The 23,535-nt window shown below is 39.9% G+C and overlaps 1 protein-coding gene across 11 annotated transcripts in view; it reads right to left on the bottom strand.

The window, feature by feature from the left end:
• Window positions 1-10,693: 10,693 nt before the first annotated feature.
• ENOX1 (ecto-NOX disulfide-thiol exchanger 1) overlaps window positions 10,694-23,535 on the bottom strand; it is a 380,057-nt gene continuing 367,215 nt past the window's right edge. For all 11 annotated transcript variants that reach the window (XM_074912668.1, XM_074912637.1, XM_074912684.1 and 8 more), the window contains 3 exons: window positions 17,918-18,020; window positions 14,837-14,922; window positions 10,694-11,650 (listed from right to left, as the gene is read on the bottom strand). In XM_074912668.1, coding sequence (XP_074768769.1) covers window positions 11,519-11,650; window positions 14,837-14,922; window positions 17,918-18,020 — 321 coding nt within the window. In that variant the 3' untranslated portion in view covers window positions 10,694-11,518. The remainder of the gene's footprint in view (window positions 11,651-14,836; window positions 14,923-17,917; window positions 18,021-23,535) is intronic.

Here is a 23,535-nt window from a genome sequence, read left to right on the forward strand (position 1 = left end):
ACCTGCCAAATTCTAGACTAAAGCATTGTAGCTGTTTCCCCAGTTATATAGAGAAGCTTTGAGTCACATCAAGCTGTGTCGTGCTGTTGACACACTGGAGAGAAGGGATGTGCCATCCAGAAGGACCTTGACAGGCTTGAGAGGTGGGTCTGTGCAAAACTCATAAAATTCAACGAGGCCAGGTGCAAGGTCCTGCACATGGGTTGATGCAATCCCAAGCACCAATACAGGCTGAGAGCAGCCCTGCAGAGAAGGACTTGGGGGTATCAGTGGATGGAAAACTGCAATGTGTGCTCACAGCCCAGAAAGTCAACCCTATCCTGGGCTGCATCAAGAGAAGTGTGGCCAGCAGGTTGAGGGAGGTGATTCTGCCCCTCTACTCTGATCTGACCCCACTTGGAGTGCTGTGTCCAGCTCTGGGGCCCCAACATAAGAAGGACATGGACCTGTGAGAGTGAGTCCAGAGGAGGGCCACAAAGATGATTTGGGGCTGGAGCACCTCTCCTGTGAAGACAGGATGAGAGAGCTGGGGTTGTTCATCCTGGAGAAGAGAAGACCTTATGTCTTCCAGTACCTAGAGGGGTCCTACAGGAAAGATGTGAAGGGACTCTTTATCAGGGAGTGTAGTGATAGGATGAGGGGTAAAGGTTTTTAAACTGAGAGTGGATTTAGATTAGATGTAAGGAAGAAAATCTTTGCTATGGTGGTAGTGAGGCACTAGAACAGGTTGTCCAGAGAGGTTGTGGATGCCCCCTTCCTGGAAGTGTTCAAGGCCAGGTTGGATGGGGGTTTGAGCAACCTGGTCTAGTGGAAGGTGTCCCTGCCCGTGGCAGAGATGTTGGAATTAGATCTTCTAACCCAAACCATTCTATGATTCTATGAATATATAAATATTTATGGGTACTTACTTGAAATTTCTCATTTCTTACTTCTTTGTAAATTGGACAGGTTGCAATTTACATGTGTATTTACCCTGTGTATCAGATTGTCACTCTATGTATTGTATTTTGTGGCTTCATAGATATTTTCCCTTTACAATTCTCCTCTACCCATATGATTTCCAGTAAAATAAACAGAAATTATATAATGAACAAATTAAAATATGTGATGTGCTGAGAAGATAAAAAGCTATAATTCACTTGAATGATCTTGAGACCTCACGAAGACACATACAATCTGTAGACAAGATGAGAGAGGATAAAGGCTGGATTAAGAAGACCTGAAGAGAGGCCTCCTTAGAATCCCAGGAATAATGTCCTACTCATCCATCTACTATACTTCAATACCTGGATTTCTTGTGTTTCCTTATGTTATGCAGAATGCAAGTGAGTGACTCTCAGACTTTGAATCCAGAGGACCATAGTTATCAATCATGACTACATGAACGTATGCCACAAATGTATCTGAGGACTATCTGAAAAACCAGCAGTGTCCTTACAAATGCTGAGCAGTGGTGTGTATACCTGCAGCTGCAGCTAGGGGACCAGTTTGGCAGGTATCCTTGGAACATACTGGATGGATAAAACCTTGCACAAAAGGATTGAAAATGGGGCAGTGTGACATCTTACTTATCCAATAGTACAGCAGATAAAGGGCTCACCTGGACAAGGAAAAATTAGGCCCTGCTCTCTGGACTATAGCATGAATTGGAGATGAGTGCCTCCAGTCACAGGATATTCTGTGAAGTTAATCGAGTGGCTAAAATCTCTCAAATTTTTAGCTCTATGTCCACATTCCAGTGAAAATCCTGGTACTGATGGCTTTAAAAAGTAAATTCTTGGACAGGAAATATGGCCTGTCTAGCTGGGGTTTGGAGTGTTGCTGAGTAGCTTTAATATTGTTTTTAGTCACAGATTCCCTTGTTCATGTGTTTCTTTGGTGACAGGTCTCAGACACTCAGTAGTTCAGAAAGCAAAGGGGCTGTGGCTTAGCCCATGTCTGCGTACTGTCATGTAATACATCTGTGATTAACAAGAACTTTTTAGTATTGAGTTATACTTCTATGACATGGCACAAAGTGGTAATTTCCAAACATCTCTGCTGGGAGAAGAGCCTTGGTACTCATGTATAGCTTTAAACTTGTCCATCTCCTGCTTAACTGCAAAAGTCACACTTTGTGTATCAAGACTTATTTTCTTTGTTACTCAGGTCTTGATGTGTGCTGCTTAACTGAGCTCTTGTGGGATTTTGTGTTGCTTTTTTTTGCCAGCCTAAACATTCTCATTCAGTTTGTTTCACAATGCATCAAATAAAGGGAGTTAATGAAAACCTTACTTTAGGTTAGTTACACAGAAGAACAGTAGCATTGATCTTGGGATTGCCCACAAGGGACCTTTTTGTAACCTTCCCAAAGCTTTGAATTACTCACATGACAAACTCTGGAGCAGCTTTTGCTTTCCTCTGAACATTGTTGCATGCCTAGATTGGGGAACTTGAGACAGTTATGAGCAAAATGGGTCTGGGAGCCAAAACTTTATTCTGGTTATGCCTGGAAACCTTTTTGCTGCTCCATCTCCTTAGGCAACTGGAAATAAAGTAATTTCAAAGCTTTTGGCAGAGAAAGAAGGAAGAAGGTGTCCAGCTTTTTTTTTTTTTTTTTTTTTTTTTTTTCAATTAGGATCCACCCACTCTTGCTGCAGATAATTTATAGTTTTCTGTTGACAATACAGCTTGTTAACTGCCTGAAACAAGGCTTGAACTACTTCGAAATAAACTTTTCAGAAGAAGAAACCACGTAGAAAGAAGAAGTCCAGAAGAAGACAGCACAGATAGTACCATATCACTTAACCTGGGAGCAGTAAGTGGAGTGTATTTAGCTGGACAGAGGCTGTACAAACACGGCTGTGATGTCTTCTGTGGCCAGACTAGGCTGTTCACTGCCAACATGGATATCTCTGCAGAGTACTGTGTGACAGTCACATAACTAGTTAGCCTTTGGTCAGGGCTCTTTCAGATCCATCTAGTTTAACCCCATTGCCTTGCACAAGGCTGTGTATGACAGAAATCTCATCATTCTTGAAAGACAAACAGAAATTTAAAGTCTGAATCCTGAACATGTACAGATTTCTTGCTTGTTGCATGACCATTATAGTTCTGACCATCTGCCCATGTTTTATTGCTGTAAATAAAAAGCTCTGCGCTAGAGACAAGCAACAGTTCTGTGTCGCATAAACGACCTCCCAGTTCCATTTTACATGGGCTCGCTCCTCCGTGTTTTTCTTCAGAATTTTGAACTGCATGGACCAAAAAAATCAAAGAAAGGCTGTAAATCCTATGTTATTCCTGCTCTTGACTGTAAACCTTTGAAACAATAGGGATTTCAGACTCCACATTGAAATCTCTTCAAAGAGGAAGAGCAAGCAGTGAAGTGCTCATAAAAGATAATACTTTTTTTTTCCATTGCTGCTCCATTTGCCAGTACTAACCTTTGTTTTAAGAGCATCTCATGGCTATAAACTACAGAGGGTTTTCTTTTGACTTAAAAATTATCTCAAAACATTCTGTGTGAACATAGCATGAGCTCTTTTTCTGTCTTTGTAAGGGGATGAACTTTTTTTGCCAGCTACATACTTCCAAATCTTCTTGCTCATTGTGAAGGTTGAGGGGGAAGAATGGGGTCACCAGGGCATGCTTCTTCATTTGTACTTCAAGAAAGGCTGTCTTTCCCTTCTCGGTCATTGGGTAACTTCCTACTGGGATGGTAGGATATCCATTTTATAGATCAGAGATTCGAATCCAGCCCTCAAACTAAATTTCTGACTAGCAGAAGTTCTGTGGCCTCAAATCAGGGTCAGATGTGTATTCTGCAGAAGCCTCCTTCCTCTGCAGTTTGCACAGATGAGGCAAAGACTTCATAGAGATGGAAATGAATGGCAGGTGTACACCTCTGCTGGGACAATATTGGATGCTTTCCTTGTCCTGCCCTGTGAACAAATAAAACACCTGTTTCCAGACCTGTCAATCACGAACCACCCAGGACAGGAAATGTGTTTTAGAAAACTTCTGCTGTTGAGCCACTGTCTGGCTTCCTTCTCTGATGTTTTATTGTGCAAAATGGCCTTCCAGTATCATCCTGCAAAGCAGTTTCCACCTTTCAATTCTTTATTAGAGAGATCAGCCTTGGATTGGTGGCACGATTTTTATCTATGGCTGTTCATCTCCTGAAGACAAAAGTGTAGGTTCTGCCCCGATGAGACTTTAGCATTTTTGTCTCCATCTAACCAAGTGAGAGTTCCACCAAGGTGACAGCCAGAGTGGAGGGGTAGCAATGACATCCTGAAATGAGTTTCACTGAGTGCCTCAATGCTTTCCATGAGTAATATATGTCCTTGCTAGCCTTCAAGGACATGAAATATTTTTCTGCTAACATCACCTTTATTAACCAGTGAACTGTAGAGCTAGAGATGCAGATTTTTCTTGCAGGGGGGCTTGTCTGCCACTGGAAGTTAGTATGATTTGAGTAGCTTATTTCTGGGATAGAGCCAACCGCAAAGTGATTCTGAAAGGTTCCACTTTAGAGAGTCTCAGACACAACACTCACCTGAGTTGACTTCATTGGCAGAACCAGCTAAGGAAACTCGCATCTCTCATGTATTCGATACCACCGTACCTTACAATGATTTTTACTATGAAATCTTCTCTCTTTTTCTCTCCTGTTCCCCCTCTTAGTTTATAACAGGCTTCTGGGATGTCCTGGGATTTGTGTGTTTTTTTGATAGAACACCAGGTTCTAACAAAATCCCTCCAGTCTCTACTTTTAATCCTATTTTATGGTCTTCTGTTGCTCCACTCCCATTCCTCTCACAAGCGTACCATGTCTGCCCCCTGTGAAATGCAAGTCAGCTTTTAACGTCAGCAACCAGATCTGCAGAGTGTACAAGATTTCCAACCTTTCCCCCAGACACGAACAGGCTAATCAGCTGTATTCAGTAAGGAACAGTGAAGAAAACAGAAATGCACCAGAGGGTTAATTTTAAAATATAACACCCCTTATACAGAAACTGTTTTTTAGGGAAGGTTAAAAAAAAAAAAAAAAAAAAAAAAGAGAAAACTTACCTAGTGAAGTGTATAATACTATTATACAGAGCTATTTCAGAGCAACTACTTGAGAATGAATCTCTTTCTGATCCTAGAATCCTGGAGTAGCCCATTAAATTCATCTTCTTCCAAATGAACTGGTCTTTGCAGACAAGCCTTTGGCTAACTTATTCCAAAACTCTAAAATAGACAAACCAGTGTCAACGCCTATGCCCAAGGGCCTAACTCAGCCAGCTTTTCACATTAAAGGCATTCTGCTTTGTCTGCATCAGACTTTTAAAATGTATCAGCTAATATGTGCTAATGACATGCATTTAAACCCTAGTCTAGACAAAGCCTGTGCGACTGCCCTCTGAATGCTTGATGCGATCAGCTAACATCCTGACAGCAGATCTGATTACCCCATTTTAATCACGCAAAGCTATAAACATCATAGAATTATCCAGACTTTCCCTGTAGCAAAGAACAAACCCTGAAGGCCGTGCATGGGATCTAAGCCCCAGAATACCCTCATGGGGTGAGACCTTTGCCCTTACACAAACAAGCCTATCAGTGGGGATGGAAAAGCCAGGCTTTAGCATACAGAAACACATCTACACAGAGGAATCTATTACACCAGAAGGATGAAGAAAATTATTTAACAGCTATTTACTTGGACTAATGCTTTGACATTTGTGATTAACTAATAGTCTGATAGGAATAAAAGGCAAAGAGCTGAATCAGAGCAGAGATGTGACTTCATGTCTGTATACAGCGTTGATCAGACCAATTGACATAACAGCTTTTCTCCACACTTTTTAAAACAGGTGTTGAAAAATTGGAAAGGATATTAAAAAAAAAAGGATGCAACGATTTGAGGAAGAGAAGAGAAATGCTTTATAGCAAAGCACTTAAAAGCTCAATCTGTTTAGTTTATGAGAAAGAATACTGAGAAGTAAATAGACTACAATATATAAATATCTTCATGGGGAGAAAATATGCAGTACTAAAGGATTATTTAATCTTGCAGAAAAAAAGCAAAAACAGGATAGAAGAAGCCACAAAAAATCCAGTTAAAAAGTAAGGACACAATTTTGACAATGCTAATCTCTTCTACCAAACTATCGAGCAAAAAAATATCTTTTCCATCACTTGATAACTTTGATTACGGCTGGATGCTTTTATGGGAGATGTATTTTAATCCACCATATGCTATTGGGATGACTACAGAATTAACTGTGATATGGCTAAGATACGAGCAGTCCAAGCGGATGATTTTTTTTTTAGGCTTCAATGTTATGTATATAAAAGCACATAAATTGGCAAGAAGTACTTGCCAGCCAGGAGTCTGAGCAAATGGTTATGGCTGTGGTAGGACTTCAGGAGTGCTCTCTGCTAGGTTTAAAGGTATACCTATTTTTTTTTCTCTTGATGCCCCCCAAATATCCCTGTTGAGAGGGAGTATGACATTAGAGTCAGCCCATTAAGTCTGAACAGGCACAATGTTTATTACTCAGTTTGAGGCAAGACACTTAATCAAAGGTGCTCCTGAGCATATTCATTTGATTCTGTTTACAAATTAGGATTTCTATGTATTCAATGGATTTATATAGTCAAAGGACCTGCACCTTGTAAACATTATTTCCTGTTTTGGCTGCTCTTTCAGTTGACTGACTTATTTTTGAAACATTCAGTTTTAACTCAGTAAGTAGTCACCCTTTGCAGTCCAAGCAATCACACTGACAGTACTCTTAGAGTCTGGAAGAAGGAATAGCTTCCTCCAGATCATGTCCTGATTTATAGGCATTTAATTCCAATAATGTTGGAAGATTTCTTTTTTCCTGAGTATCTCAGCAGAGGAGACTGACTACGGAACAGAACCAGAAGGAATTTGCTGTTCTTTCTACTTTCTTTTTGAAGGAAAAGTTAGGGTAAAAGAGTTGAGATCTTATCAGGGTAACCAGAGTGACAAGTCAGGGGAGAACTTGTACCTTTCACAGGAAAAAGATGATAAAAGCCTCACACTTCAAATGCTGAACTCTGAGATGCATTTGTTAAGTGCACAAAGTGGACATCAATACTATATCAGACCTGGCTGCTGCTGGAACTGGAGGCACAAAAAGAATATATCTTCCAAATCAACCAGTTCCTTTCCCTCTATCTCTCCCCAAACCTCATTCCGCAAATCAACTCAAATCAGCACAGAACATTTCTGTCATACCAACACTGACTGTCAAAGCCATTCTGATTTCAAATAAAACAGTGCTTGCAAGATCAGAATTTTGACTTAAACAAACCACACAGAATTGTCTTATGACAATTTTTCTAGCTTCAGATTCCACAGCATTTACTGTACATGATGTGTAGCTAAATGTAGCATAGCCTGATACAGGATTTTCTCTAAATCTCAGTATAGTGGATGAATGTGTTGCTCTGGCAGTTGTGAACATGCAAATTTCGCCCAAAACACTCACACTCCAATAAACCATTAGTTTCCACTTTGTGCAATAACATGGGGAGATACTAGGAATTTCCTTTCTAGTAATGGGGATAACGCAGCTTCATCAAACGTTGCTATCTCTCGTGGACATAAAATGCAGTTTAACAGAGAGGTTTCACTCATCTCCCTTGAATGTGCAAGGTGAAATGCACATTTGTCCAAGAGGTTTTGCACAGTGTATCTCTTAAGCCTTCAAGTGGGACTCAAATACAGTGCAGCAAGAGGCTGGCCCTCTAAACTGATGAAAGTCAACCCTGCCACCACTCCAAGACAGTTCAAAGCTGAGGATGAGCTAAAAAGCTCTCCTGGGAGAACAGGAGTTCAAGCCAACTGAGTTTACAACTCCCTGTAAAATATCCTCAGCACGTTTGGGCAGTTAGAAACCAAATCTGTTCCTGCTCCACTAGTCCCTGTTTGAGAAGAGGGGACACTGCTATAACTTTCTGCCATAACTTGCAGTTGCATGCCAGGCTATTGCACAGTCCCACCTCATGAGTTCATAGTTAGCTTGATGATGTTGTGTCTCTTTGGCCTTTCCTTCCCTTGTTTTCTTTCCCACTACAGTTGTGAGGTTCCTGCTAACTGTAAATGGCCTTGAGTCTTTGCCAAATGTGCATCCTCCCTCAACCTGACTCACCTGGAGAAACTTGCTTTAGGTCTTGCACTGCCTCATTTCACTAAGTACCTGTTGGCCACCTCAGCATCTTCCTTTTTCTGGGGGAGAGCATGCTGACTTCTGCTGCAGCTGACCAAACCTCTGTTCTAACTATCAGGATAAAGTGACACAGAGAAAGGATAGTATTCTTTCCCACTATACTGCCGACTTCTTTTATCATAGTTAAGTGGCATCACCTCATGCCATTTTCACAAGTTGCTCTGCTGCAATGCCCAACTGTGCTAAGAAGAGCACAGTAACCCACAGCCGTGGCTCCAGGTGTTTACAGACATTCTCCAGTGATATACTTCATATGAAGTACCTCTTTCTGGTCTACAATGGCATCAGATTGACTGACACTACTGCTCAGACAAGCTGGCTAAAGGGTGCTTTGCCAGAATTTAACATTGGCTTGCAGAACATCAGTATTTTCCATATATCAGTAACATATCTGCAAGAGATAGACTATAGATGATAGACTATTTCAGTAGGAAGGGACCTACAGTAATCATCTAGTCCCACTGCCTGACCAATTCAGGGCTGACCAGAAGTTAAAGCACATTATTAACAGCATTGTCCAAATGCCTCTTAAACACTGACAGACTTGTGGCACTGATCACCTCTCTAGGAAGCCTGTTCCAGTGTTTGATCACCCTCTCAGTATCCTAATATCCAGTCTAAATGTCTTTCAAAGGTGGTTTCCTTGATATTCACCCCACTGTATCACCTCAGGACCCCCAGCTGGATCCCCCAGAGGTCATCATAAGGGCATTTCAGCAGCTAAGTGGTAGACCTGGGCATTTTAATCTGGTTTTCCCCAAAGCCACTGAGCACACAATGTTAAAACCAATTCTGGGGCCCAACTCGATTCTCATGAGAATCCCCCCCCTGAATTTCAAGGTCTCAGATGATATGTTACAATATTGCAGGATGCCTACATGCTATTTATATTTAAAGTTTAGATCTTCTATGGTGGTATCTAAAAGGAGGTTCCCTTTCAGCTGGTACTATACAAGTGCAAAAAATTCACTCTCCTAAAGCACTTACAGTCTAGACAGATGTGAAAAACCCAGGAAGGTAAAAGGAAAACACATGCAGAGCAAATACCGTGATGAGGTTACAAGGTCCTGTCAGTTTTAAGATGTTTTGTGGCTACCTGGGATTGGAGTTTTGTGGGAGAGAAGATGAACTAAAGGGAAAGGGAGGACAGAATATAATGAATAAGTATGGCATGAAGAAAGTTGAGGCGAAAGTTTCCTCACATCTCTTTTCCCCAGCCATCCATACACATTTATGTTAGAGTACTTAAATAAGAGCTGTCAGACCTAACACATTTTTGCGTGAATTATTCATAAATCTGTATGATCACAAGAGAAGAAAGAGTTGTTATTTCGATTAAACAAGTTAATTTTAATTAACATAACTGGAATATAATTACTAGTTTCACCCAAGTAACTTAGCTTAACACAGGTTCTGTAGCAACCGTAATAGAGATGTATGTTGGGTTTTTTTTTAATTTTGTGTGTACTGGCTGAAAGCATAATTTTCTCCTGTAATAGATCTGCTAAGCCTCTTCCTTTTTCCCTTCTGTACACAATTAACATTTCATTTAATATTTCTATATTCCAGGTAGATGCCAGAAGAGAAATAGGTCCTAAAGCAGTAATCACTAACAGCCATGTAGTAGAGTTCCTTCACGACTAATTGCATTTGACACTAATTGCTGTTTATTGAAGAACCTGAGTGAAACATCACTCTGACATGTATCTGGACACTCCCTGCATCTGTTGCAATTTGCCATGTTTCCTGCTGTTGGTGCCCCACTTTATAGGGCCATCTCTCCTGTGGCTGGTTCCTTTGCGTATATAGAGGTGTGACTTGGAGGAGGCTGCTGCTTCTTGTCCAGCACCATGCTAAATGCTGTACTGATGCAGTCATTTAAAGCAGGGCTCTGGTATGATCAATCCTTCCATACTCTCCTGGTGTGGTTGATACACTTCTTCAGCTTTTGCTGGCTTTTACTGGAGTACTGTGTGTTTAATAGTAAATCCTAAACTCCACTTTTGCTGGAGTACTGTGTGTTTAATATTAAATCCTAAATGATACTTTACATCGATGTCCCTACTTAAGTGACACCACCAAAAGTGAGTTATTCCTTTCCTTGGCTGGCCAAAGGCCAGAAGCATTAGCTGGGAGTTAGAAGGAGTAACTAATTGGATGCATCGCAACTACCCAACACTGAAGATGAGAAATCTGAAGGTGTTCATTCTTAACTTCGCTGCTTGTCTGAAAAAACAAATGAAATCTGTTCAGCTAAACAAAGGTCCATGCTGGTATTTTCCCTACTGACATTTTTAATTATTTTAATCTTAGCTAATATTGCAAGCTCTTTTTTGATACCTAATTAATTAACCAAGTTATTTGCAATTAATAGTTTTAGGTATAAGAAAGTTAAGTGCCAGGAGACTCTTGTTGGATTGATAAAAATTCAAAAACATCAGAAGAAAAACTTGTACACACAATATGGTAGAAGCCATATTTATTGATAAAAATTAATATATCTGCTATAAAATTTGTAACAGTAATGCAACTGAATATTTATTTTGATGCATAAACCTGAATGTTACATACCAAATACAATACAGTAACACTGTTTTCCTCCTTATTTACATGTTTATGAAAATTGATATGCAATCCATGTTAAAAGAACTAGTAATGGAGAATAGTTACATTAGAAAAATAATATTCTTGATAAAGCATTCTTGAGGACTCCAATCACATTTTCAGGCCTCTTTGAATAAGGCAAAAATCCCTGGTACAGCATATAACTTAATTTACAAAATACAATAACTTCAGACACATCTTCAAGTTTTCTTTTGGTATGCTCTTCCTCACTGTAAAATTACTCAATCTTCTTACTAAACAGAAAAAACTTTCAATAACAAAACTTAATGAGTTCCACTACATATTACATATATATCGCTGTAACTTAGCGACCATAACCGGGCAATCTTTCTCCTTAACTATTTGCTCAATGAGCTTTTCTTAGATGTAGAACATGTAGTATTCTGAAATCATTATGACTGTGGTATCTTTCTTCAGTTTTCATAGGAAACAGATCCATCACATTTTGAAACTTTTTAAAAAAATTTTATTTTATTTTAGGAACTGGTGCACAACTACATTTCCACTCACAAGAGAACGTCACAAATGTAACTAAAATTAGGCTTGGATAACTTTGAAAACATACTACTATGTGCCCAAACCCAAATTTCTTACTTTAATACTTTATAACCCTGCCATGCTCTAGGAATTCTTCTTCTGCATAGCTTCATTACTAGTCACAGTCAGATAGTTTTAATTCCTTCAAAGGCACAAAACTTCCACCTCTTTTCCAGTGTTGCTCCTACACCAGTGAATTCTTGTTTAAACATGCGTGGCAGCCTCATCAAAAGCATTTCTATCTCATTTGCAGAGATCTGAGAAAGAAATAAAGGTAAAATTAAGGTGAGAAAGCTGCCCTGTAGATTGGAAAGGGGAAATATGGAGAACAGAAATAAGGTCAGGGAGGGGTGGGTGGGGGTGGGTGGGTGGAGGAAATCCAGGCCAGATGAAAACAACAACCTGTTATTATTTGTTTTTTACCCTTAGCCTGACATGAATTTCCAGACTCCAAAACACATGCAGATTCCTTGTACAAATGATTCTGCTATTTTAAGTGTCATCCCACTGTAAAAGAATGACAACTGTTATGTTGGGGCTGCTGACACACAGTGTGGTATGAAGTCTATCTAAGAACTTCGGTTGTGGGTATACTTGTGAGGAGGAGGAAGCAAATGGGATCTTATTCTTCCTTCTCATCCCATGAACTCTTGAATTCTCCTCCCAGCTCCATCAGTTTTTCTCTTGCAAAAAACTAACACAGGGAGATCACTTCTGTTACTTAGGACTATAGAGCTATGGCTACTGAGCCAGTTTGGCCCAGGTCAGCAGCCCCAGATAACTAAGCAGAAGTTCCTGACTTGTCATTGTTCAGGATGTTTTTATGGTTTTGAAACCTTAATGACTGGTCACCTTCCTAATGGAAAAGATGCACTCATTGCAGAAAACACTTTCACAAAGACAACTTTTGTGGTATAATCAGTAGGGAAGTCAAGAAATGAAACAGTCATGGAAAATGAACCATTTTATCCTACTGCTACTTCTTCTAAAGTGGTGGTCATGAAAGGAACAGTAAAGGAATCTATGGGTGCTGCCTGTTATCCACAGGTATCTCCACGGTTTGATAGGCTTCTCTGGCAATGATTATATTTCTGCTTATTCATATTAGTAGGAAACTTCCATGGTGAAAAATTTCCTTTTTAAAACAGTATATAAACATAAAATATGCTAATTATACCTCATGCCACCCAAGAGAGATGAGAAGATATCTATCACCTTTTATTTTCCTGAAGACATTAGTGCAGCAAGATTAAATGATTTGTTAAAGATGGTGCCAAAAATCAGTGTTGGAGGCAGTCTCAAGACCCAGAGTAATCAGGTCCATCTTTTATGTACTCTCATGGCAGTAACAGATACCTGGTTACCTTTGGGTAATGTATCTGAGCTCTATACTGAGCCCTCAGCACGCATGAGTATGCTGACCTTATCATTCCTGTTCAGGTGAGGAATGACAGGCTAACCATGGAAAGTAATTGAAATTCATCTCTGAGATTGCATCTCTGTATCGTGCTATTAAAAAGTAATTTGTTGCTACAAGCAGTTACTTCCAAAATAAACCAGCGAGGTCAAATTTTGTGGCTCATGTTTATTATGCAGCAGGTAGGTCCAGTGGTAGCTGCAGGGCCTGGTACACTGACACCTTGGAGAGATGGAGACAATGTTCCTTCCATGAAGGCTGTGTTTGCACGTTAAGGGTTTGATCTTGGCAGCCAACATTTCTCTACTTCACTCATGTGAGTGGAAATTCAAGGATAAATCCTACAAACATGAATAAGAAGGGACTGCAGCAGTGAAAGGGGAGAAAGTTGAAGAGCTCAGTGGGCAGCAACTATGGGCAGCAGGGCTGGAGCACAAGGAGCCAGTATTTTAAATGGTTGCTGTTGTCACTCAAGAGATACAGAGCTGGAGAGATCAGCCAGGGGAAAAAGCAGTTGAGACTTAGCCAAACGTAAAGTGTTAAGGAAGGTCTTGAAAGACGACAGAGGAGATTGGGCAGACTGGGTGCTGCAGGAACTGGGGACAAGATGGTGTATATGTGGCAGAGGCAGGGAACAGAGAGGTGGAAGAGGAATGGTTGCAGGTGTGAAGCTCTGGATGCATCAGATCTTGATAAAATCAGGTTTGTTGGTTTTTGTTGGTTTTTTTTTTTTTTAAAATTGAAATTCACCAGCTTCTCACCTCTTTCTACTATTCTTATGCCTTATTCCCTTTTCATTGTGGGTAGCAGTGGACTGTAAAGCACTAGCAAATCTAAGTTGCCATGGCCTGAAGATAGTGCCTAAGAACTTTATAATCCTTCTTCACTCATCCATGCAACCTGTCTTATTTCCAGTGGGCTTCTAGCTGAGGATCTCCCCTTCTTTTAGCTATACACCTTTTCATAGAAACAGAGGAAGTATCCTCCAGAGTCATGAAGCAGACCATCAAAGAAGCTCACCAAAGCATCTGGAAGGTGATCTTGGCTATGGGTGGCATGTCTGGAGGGAGTTATTACCAGGATCAAAGGAGTTCTGTCTTATGATGACCACACCGCAGCTACATCCTATCTCTGTGTTGCGAGAAAATCTGGGCAAGAACCATCACCATCACATCCAGAGGAAGTTTTGGCAGACATGGATCAGAGCTGTAGCTAACTACAGGGTGACCCCTGCATCTGACAAGTATCTCATGCAACCTAGCATCCTGCAGAGTCATTGCTTAGCACTTAGAGTAGCATTCACCTGATCAAAGGTGGTTACTTCACAGCTGAGCTTCTCACCCCTAACTTGCTTAATATTCAGTAGAGGGGAATAGGCCCTTTTGGGGCTTGATTTAATCTCATTTTACAGTAGATATTTAAAAGTAAGTCAAAAAGTCTTACCCTACAGGTATGTATTGACTATGGACTGTATGGCCTGACTCATTAAAAACACTTTGCACACTATAGTGCGTTGGCCACACCTTCTCTGAATTTAGCAGTAGGGTCAGGCAATTCTTTCATGAGGCCCTCCCCACTTCCATGTGGAGTCAAAGAGTATGCTTCATGGTCCATTCATGTGTTCATGAAAGTTCATGTTCAGTGTGATCCATGACTAATAACTTTTTGAAGAATAAGGCATCATCTCTTAAAACTCTGCACAGTTTGATGGCCATGGCTACACCTGCCTCTTGTTCTGCTTTCTTTCTCTTCAGCTGTATTTCAGTATCATGTATCATAAAATCAGCTGCTAGTCTTTGCCATTTAAAGCTCTGCTCTTTTTTGTCACAAAGAATAGCTAAGCAGTGGGAGGCAAAGACCTCAACACAAGCACGTGCACTGTAATTTGCGAATGAATAAAGACTGCAAACCCCCAAGCCCCATATCACATTATCTTTCTAATGGAAACGCATGAAGAGTTTAACCTGCAGTAAAGAATAATACAATATTTCTATAGAGAAAACAGATTTTGATTAAATTTTTTTACCCTAGAGTCCAACTGCTGCATATAAGACCAAAGATATTCTATATTGGCTCCAAAAGGGTGGACGTGAAGAAATGTGGATATGATACCTGTATTAAAAACAAATGCACACAAAGTATTGAAATTACCTCAGACAATATATCATTAAAATGAGCAAAATAATTCTGAATAGTCTGTTCTTGCACTTTTTTCAGTATGAATTATGATTCTTATTTTTCTTACACAACCCAATAAACATAACAAAATGGCACTTTTTTAATACAGTCATAATAACATGGTAAACACAATAGCTCATCTTCAGGAATGACAGCAGTTAGCAAGTAAGTGACCAAGATAATATACTGATGAATAAAGGAATTTCTAAACAAAGACTTGCTGGAAGCATTTCAACTACCAATTTTATGCTTGATTTACCAATATAAAATTGTGGATATTGTAATGGTAAAATTATTGCTTTTTTCCCCTTCACTGGATGCTCTGTTGTGAAAACGTTTCATATAATTGTGTCAGAAACCTCACTCCCTCAAATTTTTCTAGTAATTACGCTGATGCTGGTTATGAAAAGTGTTTAATCCATATTACCTCTAACTGCTGCTGAAGAAAACAAATTCTTTATGACTTATTTACTTATTTACTTTCTCTTAAAAAGACAGCCAGTTCTGTTTTATGTTCATTGTTATTTACAGGATTGTTATAAAAGGTATGGGAATAAAAGTGGCTTTGGAGGAGTCAGGATCTAAGTCTAAAGATTTTTACTGCAGTGAAAATCAAGTGACAGCATAATAATGATGACCAGAGAAAACAAGATTTGGGGCATCAGAATTGCTATTAAAAGCACTATCCAATTTCTCCTCTTCTAAACAAATAGTGAAAATACAAAATGGCATGTGTGTTACTTACTGTTTGGGGAGAGTTGAACTGTAAGAATCAGAGCAAATATTTTCAACTCTGTTTGGAAGGGTTTCTTAGCTGAACACCCTAGGGGAAGTTCCTTATGTTTAAAGCATAAACACCAGGATTAAAAATGCTTACAAATGACAAAAATGGGTCACTATATCTTGTGTACTGCAGGCCATACTGCTTTCTTGATGCTGAATGAATTAGGATAATCTTGGATTTCATTTTTTCCCAAATACTGGCCATGGTTGAAAATGATAAGTAAAATTTAACTCATTTTATACTGGCTTTGTGAAGAACACCTTTTTTTCTCTCTCATTTTCCCAATACCATTTACAAACTCCTGACCCTGCAAAGGGAGGGACGTATACTTAATTTTATACCATGGCAAGTCCTAGCAGCAGTTGGCTGCTTCGTGCTGTGCATGACCACAAGCACACACACAAAAGCTCTTGAAGCAAAAGCCAGTACCATCACACTTGGATGGGTTGACTGGAAATCCAATTTGTATTCAAATCACATTTTACCAGTGGCATTGTGTTTGTTATGTGTGTTCCCAAGGTTTTTCAACTCAGGATGTTCAAAGCTAGCTCTTTCATATAATGTAAATAAAAAGTAATTTGAAAATATTTTTTAGTGATTGACTGGAGTTCCATGATAACTTTTTAGGCTTGTTTGCTTTTTTTCTTTTATGCTCTTTTCCTCTAAGAGAATATTGAATTTTCTAAAATATAGACCAACCTAGTGAACGGATGGAGGCAAGGCCTGTTTTTTTCTTGCCACACCTGAACATGCCTCGAAGGAAGAGATGACATGAAATCCTTCTTGAGCAACCTTTTGCCTTTGAACTGTAACAATGAGTCAGTTGTGGGGGTATCGATATGACCAGTAATATCTGGACTGAGATTACTGTTTATCTGAGTGTGCCACTGGACAGCTGGTGGATGGGACCCACTTTGGGACACTGCCACTACTTGTTACAGTCAAATAATGAGTGACCTAGAAAAAAATTTCTTTATTCTGTTCTTAAAATCCCATCCTTGCTACCCTTCTCACAGAAATTATCTTTGAACAGATCAAATACTGTCCATTGCAATTAAAAGTTCCAAATTTTATTTTAACAAGTAAAATTAAATTAATTCATACATTTGTGTACATCCCACTGTTCTACATCTCACCAGTCACAGGAAGTTGTGTACTAAACCCTTTAAGTATTTAAAGACATTCTTCACTTTTAAATGACCTTTTTGGTTTGAACTGTCTGAATCTGTGCCCCAAGAATAAACCAGCAACTTTCCTGGTGCTTAGCAGATGCAAATGAGTCGCATTTAAACAAATTAAGGTAGTTTTGGAACTGTTACCTACTAGGATACCACTGACTTTGTGAAAGGACCAAACCAAATAAATGAAACCTGGTCTTTCAGATCATCATAGTACAAGGGGTCCACTTTGGACTGTGAGCCTTTAGGCTCCAAGAAAGCCTGCCCCACTGAAACCATGTGCAAAGCATGCACGGATATATATGGGGCATGTTCCCTCTGAGGGTAGCATGGGTACAACCACAATTCCTGTGTGGCCAAATGCTAGGTACCAGTTAGCTGGCCCACTGCCTATAAGCTTTAGCTTTTAGGCACTCTTTAAGACTTTATTTTAAAGATTTTTTTTTTCTAGGTAAAGGATATGACAGTCCTTGTGGTATTCTTTATAAATATTCATATTGCTAATTCCCTCACCTAATGTCAAAAGCATAAATCTGACTTGCTTAATACATTCAGTATACATAATTTTTTCTTGGTAGTTTGCTAACATTATTTCCATCCCCTTCTCCTTCACCATTTTGTCTAATAATCAGACAACAAGTTATACAATTCTAGCCTGCTAAATATTGATGTAAATAAAGTCCTCATTTATTCATGCTGCAAGTCTAAATGCAGATCCTGCAATTTTATTCATACCTGAAATCCTTTTATTAAACTCTGAAGAATTTTTCAGAAAGGAGTTTTTCACTTGTATTTTAGGATTTCTCTTGGTAAAATCCGTTATGAATACAGATGAAAAATAAAACCTAACCTTTTATTTTTTTTTTTTAACTTTTACTAGCACAAAGGTGCATGCAAACACATATGCAAAACACAAACTTGCTAAAATGCATTTTGTTCTGAAAATTTTTCTTTGGAGTTATCTTACCTATTAATAGTGCCTCTTTCTCTGATTTTAGACCTGGGCTTCGTTTCTCTGAATTTTTTTCTCTGTCTTGGTTGACCAATGCTACCGTCAATACATTGATTTCCTACAAAGTTTAAAAAAAAAATAAAGACACGGTCATGCAGATTTCATTTACTTCAATTAAACCTGTCTGCTTCCTTTCAACTCTACAGAAAAGATCGTTACTTTAACTCACATCTAAAGACAAGACAATTATAAATAATTGATTTGTTTGCAGAATATTAAGACACTTTTTAAAGCACCTTTACAGCAAGAGCTGCCAAGAAGACAAATTTTGTTTGTGGAGTAATAACTTTGTTGCTAGTGCTTCTTCATTGTAACAGCTTGAAAGATATGCCCTAAAGTGTGAGGATGGTCAGAAAACTCACATTTTCTAGCTATTAAAGCTGTAAACAAAGACCACCTCTAGGGAATGTGAATGGAAACATTCAGCTACAGCTGTAAGAGTAAATTCAACAGTTACTAGCAATGTTTCTAGTTATCAGAGCACAATCATCTACCCTGTTATACTCTTCGACCAGTGCTTGGCATCGTGTTGGCCCCTGTCTCAAACAATTCCCAGGCATGTTTTGGGGGTCAGCATATTTCAGAAACCATTCCCAACAGGTGTTTGGCATAAAACTACATTCTTTGGAGGACTGAAAGAGAGTCAGTCTTAAGGGTAAACAAGTCAAGGCTCCTGCTTTGAGCTCCTTTTTCTGCAACCAGGTGGCCTGAACCATCCAAATCTCAGCAAAGCTATCATGATAGATGCTCCATCAGAAGTACCCAGACAGTTGTGTGACACAGATTACTCTTCTCCAGGGTATATGCGAAGTAAACAAATTATCTCTATTTCAGAGGCATGTAAGTGGCCTCAAAGTGCATTGCACAATATTCAAGCATATACATGGACCGTTTCCATGGAGCAACTGATATGCAGTAACTCGTTCCTTAGTAAAGCAGTGACTCACGCTGCTGCATCTGCTCTGTGAAATGCTCAGCAGTTCCATGCAAAACCTTGGAGGCAGGCAGCATGGGGATGGAGATACAGTGGTGTGAGGTGGGACTGCGCAGAAACAGTGCTCTTGTTCTGGTTGTGGGACTCAAGGTAAGTAGCTGGAGGTTGCATGAGACTTGGCAGCCTTAAACACAAGCAAATTTGCATTCTTCAGCATAATGATGTGGCCCATCAAGAGTATGCACTCAGGGTGGCACCTTGCTCCAAAATTCTTGGCAAGCATTTCGTGCAATAGAAGAGAGACACTGGGCAATAAAAGAGAGACACTGGGCTTGGGTTGCTCTAGGACATTTCTGAAAGTGTGAATAATCCATGCTGAAAAAAGGGAAAAACTCCAAAATATGTCAAATGTGCCTCTTTATAGATGACTAAAGGCTTCACAATCTGTGAGACTGGTATAAAGAGTCAGGCATCTCCCCATTCTCAATTTAAAAAAACAGAACAAAACAAAACACCACCACCTTCCCCCCTTCCCCTTCCACCCCCCACCCCATGCCCAGTGATGTACTCTGTGCTCTTTATAGGCTGGCTCCAATGAGCAGCTGCCTGATACACAGTCCCTGATGGCTCAGATGCATCATGGGTTCAAATGTTCCCTTGTGTTGTGAAGAGGAACAAGTTTCCATGTGTGAGCTAAGAAACTGTATGTGCATTTGAGTGATATACACACATTGCCTCCAGCAACGATGGGCTCTGACAGACCTTAGCCCACGGTGAAGGAGGAGTGAGATGCATTGAGACACCTGTGGTTTGCTGCAGTTGTAGTGGCCAACTGAGGCATGTCTCCTAGCCAGAGATCTATGTGTAGTTGTGTACATGTAAGCTAGCCAGCCTTTGTTGCCTTTTTAGTCAGCAGAAATAACTTTTTAGTCATGTGTTTTAGTTACTTTAGGTTAAAATAAATTGGACTTTGGTGGTGCCTACTTTATATTCCTCATTGGCTGCAAAGGGAAACCTATACCAAAGATTTAGACACCTACAGGTAGGAGGGAGTCCGCAGTTCAAGAGCTGCAGTGATCCCCTCTTAAAAGAGTGGTGTGCCAGAGCGCTCTGGCAGCTACACCACCTTGATGCTAACACTCCTGTAGTATTGTAATGCACAGGTCATATTATAACAGCAGGAGTATGCTATAAATTGTCCAGTAACTGTTGATTCACCTCCTGATAGAGCCAAAGGGTAATGCAAATACTCATGTACTGCTGGCCATGGCATCCAAGAACAGTGAAAGAAAACCCAGGCAAGAAACAGAAATAAGAGAAGTGTTTGCATGAATTTCTCCATAAGGGCAGTAATGACAAGGGGATTACAGATCAGAAGAACAGAGACGAATGACAGATTTCATGATACTGTAGCAGAAGAGCAGAGCAGCATATGCCACCAGAGCTTGTATAGGTTAAGATGTAACTTTGGACTCCATCTGAGATAGAAAAGCAGTCTAAAAATAACAATTCCTGAGAGGGGAAGGAGGGAGCGGAGAGATGTGTATTTGATATACCGGGCCCCAAACACAATACACTAGCAGTTTCAGATGGGATTAGAAGTTTTGTCAAATAGTGATGCAGAGAAAGAAACTATATTCCCATTGGGAGCAACGAACAGATGGATTCTCATTTAATGCCTAGATTTGAGCCTGTGCAGAACATTTTGTATGATCTATAGGACAGTGTAAATGGATGCTGAAGGAAGTCACATCAAGTCTTCTTTAACTTTGTACTGGTACAGAGGGTAAAAGAGTAAAAAATTGGTTATGGGGGAGCCTGAGAAAACTAAGACTGACAAAGATAGCTACTCAGCAAACCACTTGGTTTTAGAAGAAGGTTGCAGGTTCTTGGAGGCTTGAGAAGGAGAGGTTTCTGCCATCTAAAACTACCTGCCTCACAGAAGATGATAAATTAGGCAACTCTGATGTATTCAGCTGCCAAAATAAGATTTCGCATGCCGTGAGAAAATCCAGAGTGTGCATGGTCACATTAAGAATTCAGTACCAATTCTGCTAGGAATTAATAGTGATTTAAAAGAAATGGGCATAATTGTGTCTAAAAATGAGTGTGAAATTCACCCAGAAACCAGGCTAATTAAAATGTAAGTGAAAACCTTAAGTATCTGACTACACACTAGAGGTACAAATCTGGTACCTATGAAGCCTCTACAACAAATCCTCACACAGTTAATTTGCACATTTTTAGAGGCACTACTTATTCCAACGCACAGAAACAAGACTTTTAAGAGTACAAAGGTGAATGAGGCAATAACTAATTGGAAACAGTTATGTCACCTCTCTGACAAAAAGCTACTGATCACCAGATGCCAGAGGAAAATTATTTAATGTATACTATTTGCTTTCTAGCCTGGAGACCACCCTTTATTTGGCACATTATATTTTCTGAGGTCCTAAGCAGTCTCCTTCATCAGATTTCATTATAAAAGGAGTATTTTGCTACCATCTGGCAGTTACTGAATTAAAGGACAAGAACACAGCTGAGCATGTGCAAACCAGTACTTATTAGAACTGAAATGACCTTGCAAGAACTAAATACAGTATGTGAAAGGATTAATCCAGGTTAAATCACACCTGGAGATCATTAGGGACCTGGCCCTATTCATTATTCACAAATTATGTCAGGTATCAGAGAACAGGACGTCCAATTTGATGATGACAGCTCCAGAGCTGCTCCACGTGAATGCAACCATTCTATGTGATGCTTTTGCCATTGCCAGCTTGGAGCTTTTCCCTGCAAATGACACTTTCATCCATCAGCAGATTATGAAAAGATATGAATTTCCTTCATGGGCTTGACAAACCCTATGATCCTGCAGACACCTCTTGGGACCAGCATTTTGATTTGGGGGTCCTGCTTCTGAAACAGGGAGGGAAAGTCCAGAGAGAGTCTTTCTGGAAAATTTTCAGGAAAACTTGCTGGATAAAAGAGGATGGAAAATAATTATTTTCTCACACAGACTATTCATTTCCACAGGCAGACCTCTGACGTTACCACTGACATGGAGCTGATGGCTGTGGAGAGTTTTACATGACAGTTTTCACAGATGGATGTATACCTTAGCCATGTCCGAGCTGTAACGTGGGACAGAAGTTGGATTTGTGTCATTCTCATGTACTCTGGCTTCTTTTGGAAGCAAATGCAAAGGCATGGGCAAGTGGATTGCTCCAAAAGGCGTTTGGTCTCACTGTCCACTATGGCCCACCACAGAGCAGCTGGGTCCTACACTGTAGACTCAGCAGATAAGAGCATGAATCCTGAGAGAGCTGCATTTGCCTGAGAGAGACACAGAAATCCTGAAGGGTAGAAAAATGTGGTGACTTTCTACAGAGGATAGTCGCAGGTACTGTAAGAATAAAAGGCTAGCTCTGCACTCCATGGGACCAGCAGAGCAGAAAGCCCCAGATATTTAGGTTGGGTGACTTGGGTCTTTCAGTCCTTCATTGGTTTATTTTTTGCCCCTTTGGAAAAGTATGATATTAAATAAAAAGTACTCAAGCCAGACATCACTAATCCTCTACAGGCCTACAGGTCTTGTACCAGTGCAAAAAAAGCAGACAGAATATAAAAAGTCTGCTCTTGCCTGGGGCTTCTCTCTTTAGTGAAAATGGTTCTCTTAAGCCTAAAAAGTTCTGTGATCCTGAAAACATATGCTAGCCAGCATCCCTAAACAATGGGGGAGTGAGGACTTGCCATTCTCCATAAATGCTGACAAAGAGATGAGCAGTGCTGGAACAGTAGCTTCCCTACCTGGAAACTAGTCCTGCCAGGGTGCAGTTCCACATCACCCATTACTCAGGACTCTGCTTGAAAGGCAGACTATGGGATTTAATGAATATGACATTGAAGACACTTGGCATGTGATCAGGATGCAAATGACAAATATACAAAGAGCTGAAATACTCTCTGTGCTATCTGGGTAATCCAAATATTTGATAATTACCTTTAAATCTAGGGGGAATGATGACTGCTTGCATATTGTCTTCAAAGACCTCATTCCCTTTTGTTGTAGTATACAGGATTCTGCAGAATTGGGGGGTGGAGGTGAGGTGGGGTGTGTGTGTAAAAATAATAATGTGCCTTCTTGAAAGACCTAGTAAAAAAACCAAAACCTACCAGACTCTGGAAGAGTTTGCAGAATATATTGGCCTTTGTACAAAGCCAATTGTCTGAGGCATTAAAACAGTAGCAGAAGAAGGAAAGCCTAGATGTTGAACACAGCAGGCATATGACAGAGCAACTGCTGAATGTTGTTAGATGTAAGGGATACACACACTTTCTCATCAGCCAGGGGACTTATGAGAGAAAATGCGTAGGAGGAGAAAAAACTATATATCTGAAACAGCAAAAATCTTGCAGACTATTAACAATAGGACAGAGACATTCTGTAAACTTGGAAAGAAAAGGTAATTTCATGATTTTGATAGAAGAAAGAACCATATACAAGTGATACCAAGTCTGAAGTCCTTAAGCTCTTGAAATGCATATGTGTACCTGCTCTAAATCCACAGAACTGGGTTAGACTTCAGATGTGCTTGACCAAACTGCTTATAGACAGCCAGGCAGGTTTGACAATTCT

Source organism: Athene noctua, chromosome 1 (assembly GCF_965140245.1).
Source record: "Athene noctua chromosome 1, bAthNoc1.hap1.1, whole genome shotgun sequence".
NCBI lineage: Eukaryota > Metazoa > Chordata > Aves > Strigiformes > Strigidae > Athene > Athene noctua.